General features: G+C 44.9%; 1 protein-coding gene across 1 annotated transcript; it reads left to right on the forward strand.

Moving 5' to 3' along the window:
- The first annotated feature begins 6948 nt into the window (after positions 1-6948).
- On the forward strand, positions 6949-11003 carry bola3 (bolA family member 3). The gene is made up of 4 exons (XM_003229527.4): positions 6949-7050; positions 8115-8289; positions 8391-8479; positions 10450-11003. Exons 1-4 carry the CDS (start codon positions 7012-7014, stop codon positions 10519-10521), a joined length of 375 nt encoding a protein of 124 aa, XP_003229575.4. The 5' UTR covers positions 6949-7011; the 3' UTR covers positions 10522-11003.
- The last annotated feature ends 1977 nt before the right edge of the window (positions 11004-12980 follow it).

The following is a 12980-nucleotide window of genomic DNA, read 5'->3' on the forward strand; positions in this document are numbered from 1 at the left end:
GAATGTATTGATCTGAGATAAGACAATAGTTTGATCCAAGATAAGAATATGGTTTGATCTGAGATAAGAATGTTTTGATCTAAGACAATAGTTTGATCCAAGATAAGGATATGGTTTGATCCGAGATAAGACAATATCTGCTCACTCATCCTTATGCCGAGAGGAGGGCAAGACATGCGGCGGCTGAGAGCACTCCGGAGGGTTCTCATCTGCTGTGTGCACAATTAAAGCACCCCCGACAGATGGCCATCCAGCCTCTGCTTCAAAGCCTCCACCACAGGTGAGGTTGGGCAGGTCCTTAGCCCTTCCATGGTCAAATTTGTGCAACGTCAACCATGTTGAGACTTTGGAGCTGTTAATTTGAATGACTTGATGATAAATATATCTGTGCAGCATCTCTCTTGCGTTCAAGGACGAAGGCTTATGAGACGGGAGGCCATTTCTGATGTTTTGAGCCCCAGGCTGTGTGTGCAGATCAGTCTGCAGTATGTACAATACGGAAATATTGTATGTTCCTCTCCTTGGCCCTTTGTGGAGAGAGAGCCAGGGCTCCAAGGGTTTGCAGGTCCCAACAACAGTGATGGGCCGGTCGGTCCCGTCCTGAATGCAGCCGTCCGGCGGAGAAACAATGCCCATCCCGCTCCGGCCATCTGCGTCAGGTGACGGCGGCTCCAGGCCTTTGTCCTCTTGGCCTTTGTCCCGCTCTCTGGTCCTTTCGGACATCGCTCTCTCCTGCCGGGGATGCGGCCGGTGCTCAGCCCTGCGTGAACCAGGGACCTTCTCCGCCCAAGACCTCCACTTGCTCCGAGGAGACCGTAAGTGGACCTTCCAGGGTGTGTCGTCTGCACTGTGGAATTAATGCGGCTTTGGGTTGGTATTGTTCCATGTTAAGGAACCCTGGGATTTGTGGGACTTTTGCAAAACTTAATCTCTTGGGATCCCATAGCGTTCAACCGTTGCAGTTCAAGCCCTGCCAAGTCGCATTCATTCCACAGTCATTGTCTTGTGTGTTTGGCCGGCAAAAGGGTTTCGGCAAATGCGGTCGTCTGACTGCAATGCCCGGGACCAAAAGCTTTTGGAGTTTTTTGGCTCTCGTGGCAGGCTGGGCATTCCTTCTTGGGAACTTTTGCTATTTGGAAAGGAAATGAAGGCGCAGGAGCACACACACGGATGGACGCTGCACATGACCTCTTTCACGCCACAATTCTCCCAAAGTGACATATCAAGAAAAATGCACCAACAATAACAACATTCTGGCTCGCTGGGCCTGTCCCGCTACTCCTGGGGGGGGGGGGGGGGGACAGCTTCTCCTCGGCCCCAACTAAACAAAAACCGTTTATAATTTGCACTTTATTCTGCTCCTTTGTTGGAAATAACTTGACTTTCTCCTTCACTCCAAATTTCAGCACTTTGCCCATTCACGCTCCCTAATAGTATTACAATACATATCTTGGCACCTTTTGTCTAGACCGCCTTTCTATTTTATCATTTTATTGTTTTATTATTGTACTAATGGCATCATTGTGGTTTTAATGTGCTTATTTTATTTGTATGAATATGTTATTTATACAGGAATCTTACTTTGCTTATTGTTTGTCCTTTGGGCTTGGCCCCGTGCGAGCAGCCCCGAGTCCCTGAGGGGAGATGGAGGCAGGCAGGAAAGAAAAATAAAGCATTATTATTATTATTATTATTATTACGACGACACAGCAAACAAGATAGATATGCTGGATTTCGTATCACAAAATCCCAAGTCGAACACTTCCCAAGTGTCTAGGACTGTGTGATGTATTTTCGGATGATGTGTGCAGATCCCAGTTGGGTGGCCTTTTGCAGTTAGCACATCGTAATTTTGTCAATGTCTATTGTTTCCAAATGCCGGCTGAGATCTTTTGGCACGGCACCCAATGTGCCCATCACCACCGGGACCACCTGCACTGGTTTCTGCCAGAGTCTCTGAAGTTCAATCTTGAGGTCCTGAGAGCGGCTGAGTTTTTCCTGTTGTTTTTCATCAATGCGACTGTCACCTGGGATGGCAACATCCATGATCCAAACCTTTTTCTTTTCCACAACTGTGAGGTCTGGTGTGTTGTGTTCCAGAACTTTGTCAGTCTGGATTCGGAAGTCCCATCATCATCATCATCATCATTATTGAAAAACCACAGGCTGTCACTTTTCAAGATACTTTTTTGGCTTCGAAGGAGATTTCAGGCCTGGTTTGCACCAGGTCCTATTTCTCTGCCTTTCCTTTATTTGCACAACCCTCGCCCAGTGTCCCATTTCCAATGAGCCGACTTCATTCCTTCCCACTTTCTTCACTGTTGGGCTTTCACAACCCTGGAGAGGCATCCGCAATGCTATGGCAGGGATAATTCCGACTTTGGAGTTTCATGATGCCTCTACACTTGAGGACGAAGCCTGTGTGTGTGTGTGTGTGTGTGTGTGTGTGTGTGTGTCCGTGTCCGTGTGGCTGCACGAAGGGTGATGACACAGCAGCTCCGGCCCCTTTTGTTCGGCTCTGCTTCCCAGAAGGTTCTGCCTTGTCATGGGACCCCCGGCGCTGCCTTTGTCACAAAGGCCGGCTGGGCCGATGGATGCAAAGCCTGGAAAGCCTCTCCCTGCAAACCCAGTTTGGGTGGAGCACCCAAGTCAGCTGCATTATTAGGCCATTATCAATATCCATGTAGCGTTGTTTGCAAATCAAAGCGGTGATGATACACATTTGCAGTTATTGTCGAGTACGCTTGTTAAGCAGCTTATAATTAGCAAATATCACTGAAGTCATTAGCAAATACTGTTCAGCAAATATCTCAAGATTTCAATGATTCCAACGCATGTGTCTTCACTTTCCTTTTTAATTTTTTAAAATATTAATAATAATAATAAGTGTATTTGTATCCCGCCTCCATCTCCCCCAAAGAGGACTCGGGGCGGCTCACAGAAATATCAGATAAAAAACAATAACAATGTACAATACATCAATAAACAATAACATGCACCAGTTGTAGTATTTACACATTAACCAGAAAATTAAAAAACACTTATTAAAAACATAGAATTAAAAACAGTGAGGCTGTAATAGTAGATTAGCAAAGTGCACATTATAAGTTGTGAATTCAAAACATAGATAAAGTGCTACAAGTTCGTTTGAGATCAGAACTTTTACAATTTTACACAAAGAACAAGACTGGACATACAGATTTTTGCAGCCAATGTTATATATGTAAAAATAATGTCTTCATTCTGGTTCTGATTCTTTTTATTCTCTGTTAGTCCTAGTAAATAGAATTCTGCTTTCATTGGAAATGATATTTGTACAGTAGAGTCTCACTTATCCAACATAAACGGGCCGGCAGATAATCCAGAACGTTGGATAAGCGAGTGTTGGATAAGTGAGACTCTACTGTAATATTTTCTGTGTTTCTTCATGAATTATTTTCCAATAATTTGTCGTTTCTGGACATGTCCACCAGGCAAATATAAAAACAGGTTCCTTCTTGTTTTTTGCATTTCCAACATTTATTTTGAGTAATTTTATACATGGTTCCTAATTTTTTCGGGGTTATATGCCATCGGTGGAACATTTTTAGCCAACATTTCCTTAATTTAAAGAGCCATTGTCTCTGATTATTGTGAACACGTTTTTCCCCAAAAGTTCATCATTTGTCACAGTTTTTATCAGCAACGTTCCCTTTTGGTTCCTGAGTGTCCTGTCTCCTTAGAATTGTGTCTTCGGCTAAATTGGGTCCCATCCATAGACCTTTCGTACAATTCATTCAAACCATATGTCGTATTTCTGTGACGCCATGATCTCCTCCTCCTCTTCTTCCTTCTGTCCTTCACGTCCAGGTTTGGTGCCATGAGGAAGGCCTGGGCGGCCTGGTCCTGGACACTGGTCCTGCTGGTGGCCTTGTGGAGCGAGTCGGCCGTGGGCCGGCGAGGCGGTGGCCGGGGCAGCAGCAGCAAAGGCCGAGGCTCCGGGGTGCCTTCCTCCTCGTCTTCGTCCTCATCACGCGGCGGCTTCCACTCTCTTCCGAAGAAGGGCACCGGCCAAAGCCAAGGGGTCAGCGGCCGCGGGGCCAAAGTGGCCGGAGCGGCGGCCATAGGGGCGGCAGTGGGCTACGGCCTGAGCTCGCTGGGCCGGTCCCGCTACTCCCGGGGGGGCCACGGCTACTCCTCGGCCAGCAAGCCGGCCGCACAACCGGGCTTCCAGAACCCCACCTGGTCGGACATGGCGATGGAAGGAGAGCTCCACAGCCGGGCCTCCGAGGAGGCTTCGAGGGCGGCCGCCGTGCCCCCCATTCTCTGCGGGGTGGCCTTCTTCTTCCTCTTGGCCCAGGGCTGAGCGGACAGAGCAGGCTCCAGGGGCTTTGGACTCCAACTCCCACCATTCCTAACAGCCGGTAGGCTGTTAGGAATGGTGGGAGTTGGAGTCCAAAGCACCTGGAGGGCCAACACTTGCCCATGGAGGTCCAAAGGAAGCCCAACCAAGTCAGAAGCCTTTCCCCGTTTGGTTTTGCTGTGAAGAATAATGCTGAAATTGGGACGGAAGCGCAACAGGGAACCCAAACAAGAGTCCTTCCAAGCAAGAGTTCCCAAGGACACACCTGGCTGAAATAACGTCGTTTGATTAATTATTTTGTTATCGAACACCGCTTATCCCCACCCCATCCCTAATAAAAAGGGAGTTACAGACTACCATGAAACATTCATAGTTTTCTATAAGGGCAAGCGGCCAGAATGAATTGCAACACACCTGGCTGGAAATAATATACAGTAGAGTCTCACTTATCCAAGCTAAACGGGCCGGCAGAAGCTTGGATAAGCTTGGATAACAAGGAGGGATTAAGGAAAAGCCTATTAAACATCAAATTAGGTTATGATTTTGCAAATTAAGCACCAATACATCATGTTTTACAACAAATTTGACAGAAAAAGCAGTTCAATATGCAGTAATGTTATGTTGTAATTACTGTATTTATGAATTTAGTACCAAAATATCACTATGTATTGAAAACATTGACTACAAAAATGGCTTGGATAATCCAGAAACTTGGATAAGCGAGGCTTGGATAAGTGAGACTCTACTGTAATTTTTATTAATGATTTTGTTATCAACACTGCTACCACCCCAATAAAAAGAGAGTTATAGATTGCCATGGAACATATTCATAGTTTTCCAAGGGCAAGGGGCCAGGATGAATTGCAACACACCTGGCTGGAATAATATAATTTTCATTAATGGTTTTGTTATCAAACACCGCTACCACCCCAATAAAAAGAGAATTATAGATCACCATGTAATATTGATAGTTTTCCAAGGGCAAGGGGCCAGAATGAAATGCAACTGAGCCCTTCCCTTCCAATGAAGTCTTCCCAATGATATAAAGAATCATTAGATTAAAATACCCAGATAAGAGGGACCTAGTAAAATTCAGAATAGAATTATAATAATATAATAGAATTATAAAGAATATTTGGAGGACTCGGGTGCCGAATGCATGAAAATGAGCCAAGTGTGGGGCAGCCGAAGCCTGAACCGGAAGAGACCCCATGGGCCATCCAGTCCAACCCGCTGCTGAGAAGCAGGAAATCGCATTCAAAGCACCCCCGACAGATGGCCATCCAGCTTCTTCTTAAAAGCCTCCAAAGAAGGGGCCTCCACCGCACAGCAGCCAGATTTGTGCTTGAGGCAAATGGGGACTTGCTTTCCCAGCAGCACAACCGATTTCAACTCAAGAGTCTTCATCGGGTGGAATGCAGCCTATTATTTGTGTTGTTTTTCTGAGGTTTTTTATATGGATCCTATAGGGAACATATATAATTATAGCCAAAGGTTATTTAAAATACACATAGTTGCATGAGACATACAAGATACATGACAAAGATATGGAATCAAACTGCCTGCAGAGTATGGATGTTAAAAAATAGATCTTTCTGTGAGAATAATGTTTACATTATCTTTGTTCTGTAGACTCCTGCAGATGTGAAAATGAACACAATATGGCTCCCAGTATTAAAACACTCTAAAATCAGGACAGTAAATGAAGAACAACACTCAGGAAACAGGGGAATTCCAGACAGAAACAATCAGGGCCAGCTATCACCTCCCAAGAAAGGATTTCCCCAGGGATGAAACAACCATGCTTTGAAGCTGCAAGGCTATTCAGTGCTAATCAAGCTGGCCAATGGCAACAGTCACACTTGCATCTAACAGACAAGGGTTCTTCCCACCCTGGGCATTATGCCATATATACACACACACACATACATACATACACACCCCACTTTCCTAGTTTCCAACAGGCCTCACAATCTCTGAGGATGCCTGCCATAAATGTGGGCGAAACGTCAGGAGGGAATGCTTCGCGAACATGGCCAAACAGCCCGGAAAACTCACAACAACCCAGTGATTCTAGCAATGTAAGCCTTCAACAACACATTATTACAGTAGAGTCTCACTTATACAACATAAACGGGCTGGCAGAACGTTGGATAAGCGAATATGTTGGACAATAAGGAGAGATTAAGGAAAAGCTTATTAAACATCAAATTAGGTTATGATTTTACAAATTAAGCACCAAAACATCATGTTAGACAACAAATTTGACAGAAAAAAGTAGTTCATTACACAGTAATGTTATGTAGTAATTACTGTATTTACGAATTTAGCACCAAAATATCACGATGTATTGAAACCATTGACAAAATGCGTTGGGTAATCCAGAACGTTGGATAAGTGAGACTCTACATTATTATTATTATTATAACTAGTCATTACTGGACTTAACGTCAGGGGAAACCTTTACTGTTACTTTACCTATCACTATTGTTGTTGTTGTTGTTGAGCAGAGGCACCTCCTGAGCAAATTCCCCAAACCGGAAGTGAGGCCTGTAAGAGGGCAAAGCCCGACCTCGATTAGGCGGATTGGCTTCAGGCGGCGCGACGGCGCAGGCGCGGCGCTCCCCGTGTGACGTCATTTCCGGAGAGCGCGCCGGCCTGGAGCTGTCATGGCCGCCGCCGCCAGGATAGTCGCTGCCGTTACCAAGGTGAGTCTTTCCCGCCATGAAGGCCCGTTAACACGCCGGGAAAAACAGTTTCTCCTTCCTTTCCTAAGGCCAGCCAGGCCCACATGTATGGCAGGCCTCCTCAGAGATGGTGAGATTTGTTGGAAGCCAGGCACGAGGGGTTTATATATATCTCTGTGGAGTAATGTCCGGGGTGGGAGAAAGAAACAACTCTTGTCTGTTGGAGGCCAGTGGGAATGTTGTAATTAATCAACTTGATTAGTATTGAATGTCCTTGCAGCTTCAAGGCCTGGCTGCTTCTTGCCTGAGGGAATCCCTCGTTGGGAGGTGTTAGCTGGCCCTGATTGTTTCTTATCTGGAATTCCCCTGTTTTATTATTTATATATTATCCAACATATTTGCTTATCCAACGATCTGCCGGCCCATTTATGTTGGATAAGTGAGACTGTACTGTGTATATATATATACAGTAGAGTCTCACTTATCCAAGCTAAGCGGGCCGGCAGAAGCTTGGATAAGTGAATATCTTGGATAATAAGGAGGGATTAAGGAAAAGCCTATTAAACGTCAAATTAGGTTATGATTTTACAAATTAAGCAGCAGAACATCATGTTATACGACAAATTTGACAGAAAAAGTGTTCAATATGCAGTAATGTTATGTTGTAATTACTGTATTTACGAATTTAGCACCAAAATATCACGATATATTGAAAACATTGACTACAAAAATGGCTTGGATTATCCAGAGGCTTGGATAAGCGAGGCTTGGATAAGTGAGACTCTACTGTATGTATACACACACCCCACTTGCCTAGTTTCCAACAGACCTCACAATCTCTGAGGATGCCTGCCATAGATGTGGGCCAAACGGCAGGAGAGAATGCCTCTGGAACATGGCCAGACAGCCCAGAAAACTCACAGCAGTGGAACTCTCTGCCTTGGAGTCTGGTGGAGACTCCTTCTTTGGGTGGTCATCTGTCAGGGGGTTTTGATTGTGCTTTTCCTGCATGGCAGAATAAAGGGGTCTGGACTGGATGGCCCATGTGCTCTTTTCCAACTTTATTATTCTATGGGTTATTTTAGATGTTATTTCCTGTGCTGAGGAGAAGCGCTCCCGTTCCCCACCAGCAAGGCCTCTTCTTCCTGCGCAACGCCATGCGGACGTTTGCCTCGCGGACGGAGGGGGAGGTCCGGGTGGCCGAAATCCTCAAGGAGAAGTTTCCACAGGCCGCTGCAATCAAAGTCGTGGATATTTCAGGTAATTAATTGGCAAAGCTTCAGCCTTGATGGACACCTTGGCTGCTCTGAGGAAGGCTGCATCAGCATCATGCAAATCCTTTATTTCTTTTTTGTCTGAAGGAGGCTGTGGAGCAATGTATGAAATCCATATAGAATCCGAAGACTTTAAGGAAAAGAGAACCGTGCAGCAGCACCAAATGGTCAATGAGGTAAGCAAGAGGTCATATTCTGGGTGTTTTTTGTGCAAAATACATGTGTAGGCACCAGCTTTGAAATGGTTGCTGTGTCCCTTCGTTGCAGCTCATGGAAAACCTGTCCCAGGGTTTTCTTGTCAAGGATTGTTCAGGAGGCCTTCTTCTGAGGCTGAGAGAGTGTGACTTGCCCAAGATAACACAGTGGGTGTCACGGAGGAGCAGGAGGAATCAGAGCCCTGGCCCCCAAGATTCAATGTGATATGCCTCTCTGTTCAGCTTTTTATTAGCTTGGATACCTGGCGTTGCCTGGGTTATTTTAAAAAATCAGTGTTTTAATAGTACAAAATGCATAAGCTTGTGGGTGAACTACAACTCCCATCATGCCAGGTTAACCCCGAGAAGGAGCCCCTGGTGGCGCAGTGGATTAAGGCCTTGTGACTTGAAGGTTGGGATGCTGACCTGAAGGCTGCCAGGTTCGAATCCAACCTGGGGAGAGTGCGGATAAGCTCCCTCTGTCAGCTCCAGCTCCATGCGGGGACGTGAGAGAAGCCTCCCACAAGGATGGTAAAAACATCAAAACATCCGAGCAATGTCCCCTGGGCAACATCCTTGCAGACAGCCAATTCTCTCACACCAGAAGCCACTTGCAGTTTCTCAAGTCGCTCGTGATATGACCCCCCCCCCCCCCCCAAGAAACTCTATCAATACTTAAATTTTGTTATGTTGGGAAAGTTTGCTCTGGATTCACCATGGGTGGGGTTCTGTGCTCTCTGGCTGTAGAGTGAACTACAACTCCCAGTATGGTGAGTCAGTCCCCTCAAACTGATATTGTCATTGTCTGATACCGTGGTTCTCAACCTTCCTCTGCGGTGGCCGGGAGGGCCTTCGCGCAATTAAAACTTGTGCACCTGCTGCTCCTGCACCTCGAAAAGCAGTGGTCCACAGAATAATAATAATATAATAATAATAATAATAATAATAATAATAATAATAATTTTATACCCTGCCCCATCTCCCCGAAGGGACTCGGGGCGGCTTACATGGGGCCAAACCCAGTCAACAACAATAAAACAAAGCGATAAAACACATAAAATAACAATAAAAACAAGTCATAAAAATCACATATAGGGACAAAAGATAAAATCTTAGATAAAATCTGGATAAACCTGGGTCAAAAGTGCTAGTGTGTCAAATCATCAGGAGGGGGTGGATTATCCAAATTGCCTTCAAGGTGCTGGAAGAGGCCTGAATACGGGACTACTATTGGAAATGCAACAGGTCAGACTTACTAGATCAGAATTTATCTGTGTTGGTCTTTATTTACTGTACTGATTTGAAAATAAAAATGAACACAATCTGGCTTTCAGTATTTAAAAAATTCTAAAACCAAGACAGTAAATAAAGAACAATGCTCAGAAGACAGGGGAATTCCAGACAGGAAACAATCAGGGCCAGCTAACACATCCCAACAAAGGATTCCCCCAGGCAGGAAGCAGCCAAGCTTTGAAGCTGCAAGGCCATTAAATTCTAATCAAGGAGCCCAATTGCAACATTCACCCTGGCCTCAAATGGACAAGAGTTCTTTCTTTCTCCCACCCTGGACATCATTCCAGAAAGACTTAAACTTCACTAGCCTAGTTTCCAACACGCCTCACAACCTCTGAAGATGCCTGCCATAGATGTGGGTGAAACGTCAGGAGATAATGCTTCTGGAACATGGCCAGGCAGCATGGAAAACTCACAGTGACCCAATGTTTTAACTTCCTTTTAAATTATTTTGAGCGACTTCATTAGTTTTGAAACTCTGCTGCTTTTATAAAATGTCTAAAATAGCCTTCCTTGGTGTGCAATCAGAGGTATTGGACCCATACATTGAATTTGGAAATTCTCTGGCCTGGATGGGCTTGGCGCTGCTCTTCGGATGTGTATTCTGTGGCTTGTCCTCCCTTTGCACCGTTATTTACAATGCGCTTTTCTCCTTCTAGGCTCTCAGTGAAGAAATCAAGTCCATGCACGGACTAAGAATATTCACCTCAGTCCCCAAGCAGACCAGCTAGGATCCCCTGCTGCCGTGATAGGTCTGTGGATTTTGGGGTTTATTGGGTGTTGAGGAGAGACTTGAGCCTCCATTGGCCCACGCTTGGCTTCTTTTCCTTGGGCGTTGCAGCCGCAAAACACACACACACAAAGCCACAATGCCAGGACTCCCAAGACCGACTTCCGAGTCTGAAACCGGCTGCCTTAACTGCATCTGTTTATTATTTTGTCCCAAGGACCGCGATAGAGGGAACTTCTTTTTGTACAAATGGGACTGAATCCAAGAAGAGAGGAAGCTTATATAGTCCAGAAAGTCAAGCAAGTGTTTTGTTTTTTAAAAAAGGCTAAAGTGAGCGATGAACAGATTAAAATTAAAAAACGTCCTGCCTGTTCCTTGCCGGAGAGCCATAAATAAGAGAGGGACGATGCAATGATAGGGCTTAGAAAGGGGCGCTGTTCTCACAGGATAGATACGTAAATAAATTTATTCTCACAGAATAAATGCGGGTACTTTGTGTGCTAATGTTATTACAAAGTCTGTTATCAGAGAAAAAGAAGATACCTCTCCCAATGAAATGTTGCTTTTTGTGGATATGAGTTTTGAAGGCCAATTTTGTGTATTTACTGTATTTTAATTCTGTTTTTACCACACTGTTACTATTGAATTGGTTTTTTTTTAACCTTTATATGGCTTTTTAAAAACTTGTCTAATGTGGTTGTTAGCCACCTCGAGTCCCCACAAAGAGAAAGGTGGGGTATAGATAAATATAATAGTACTAGTAATAATAATAATAATTTATTTTTATCATGTCAGAAGCGAATTGAAGCAAGTCGCTTCTGGTGTGAGAGAATTGGCTGTCTTCAAAGACGTTGCCCAGGGGACACCCAGATGTGTTACCATCCTGTGGTGGGCTTCTCTCATGTCCCTGCATGGGAAGCTAGGGCTGACAGATGGGAGCTCACCCCGTCTTGAGGATTTGAGCTGCCGACCTTCAGGTCAGCAGTTCAGTCGGCATAAGGGTTTAACCCATTGCGCCACCGTGGCTTCTCTAATAATAATAATAATAATAATAATAATAATAATAATAATAATAATAATAATAGGATTTCCATTGGAGCCACTCAGAAAGATATACTGCACGATTAGAAAAAAATTCAGGATAGGTTGCCCTCCAATTATAGTTATTTTTTACAGGGCCAGTTAAGCCTTCCATTTGATTGTACAGCAGTGATGCTATGAACACTCAGCAGCTGGTTGACTTTGCACGTGAGCCGTGTTTTCACTATGCCTTGCAATGGAAATATACTGCAAATGCTGAGTTGCACAATCTGTTTGCAATGGAGAATGCAAGGGGAATGAAAGAGAGGAATCTCTCTGAAATCCATGATGTTTCCTTTTGAAGCATTCAAGCCTAGAACTCTGCTGTTTGCTGTGTTTGCTGGATCGCTTTGGCAGCCCCTTTAATGCAGTTTGGCACCACTTCAGCTGCCACTGTGCTGTGCACTATTTGGGGTCCTGGGAGCTTTAGTGAGGCCTCAGCCCTCTTTAGCAGAGAAGGCAGAACTGCAACGTCCAGGTTTCCACAACGTGGGAGTGCAAGTGGTGCCAAACTGCATTAATTGTACAGTGTAGATGCACCCGGAAAAAGGCTACAGAGCTGGTGAAACGACAACACCCAGGATTCCATCGCCTTGAGCCATGGCAGTCCAAGTGATGCTAAACTAGGTTAATTCTACAGTGTAGATGCATCCAGAGTTGTCTTCTGTTTAAACAAACATAATAATTTGCAATGCAGTCGGGAGGCGTAGGCGAAAGAATCCCTGGCACCGTGCCCCCTGTGCCAGCCCTGACCTGATTGAGACTTTTGGATACTTTTCGGAGCCGACTTATTACTTCTAACGTTAATTGGCTTCTTCCTGCATCCTCCCTTTGGAGATAAAAAGGCAGCTCCTTCTCTGGGAAACAAGGTCATCTGAGGACAGGCCTCCCATCAAAAGGCTTTGGACAGATTCCCTTTCTCTGTTTTTCTGTGTGTTTCCTCTCCAGACTTTTGGCACTACAATTCCCAGCACCCTCTCCTTGCTGGTGAGGGGATACTGGGTGTTGCAGTGGCATGGAGACCTGACGAGTCTATGATTCCACTCCAGGTTTGGGGCAAGCTTTGCAGACCTTGTTTGAGGTCCGGGAGCTACTCCTATATTATTATTATTATTATTCAAGTGGTTAAAGACGTATGTTTGCAAGTTCCAGGATGGCTCCTATATGGCTTGATGCATCTGCAACAAACCCATCATGATCCAACCTAAAATACTGGCAGATTATCATATAGTATATGACATGGGGATTTGGGGTGTTGCAGTAATAGAGTGGGTGTGCATGTATTTGTATATGTGTGTGTATATATAATATAGTGTATATATATAACACACACACACACACACACGTTGTTTATTTCTACCCCGTGTTTCTTACCGTGGA

This window comes from Anolis carolinensis, unplaced genomic scaffold, assembly GCF_035594765.1.
Source record: "Anolis carolinensis isolate JA03-04 unplaced genomic scaffold, rAnoCar3.1.pri scaffold_8, whole genome shotgun sequence".
NCBI lineage: Eukaryota > Metazoa > Chordata > Lepidosauria > Squamata > Dactyloidae > Anolis > Anolis carolinensis.

Bases quoted from the DNA above. Each gene is read 5' to 3' on its own strand.
- bola3 (XM_003229527.4), top strand. From the start codon at position 7,012: ATGGCCGCCGCCGCCAGGATAGTCGCTGCCGTTACCAAG. The intron at 8,290-8,390 runs GTAATTAATTGG...TTTTGTCTGAAG, and splicing joins CAAAGTCGTGGATATTTCAG to GAGGCTGTGGAGCAATGTAT. The intron at 8,480-10,449 runs GTAAGCAAGAGG...TTCTCCTTCTAG, and splicing joins AGCACCAAATGGTCAATGAG to GCTCTCAGTGAAGAAATCAA.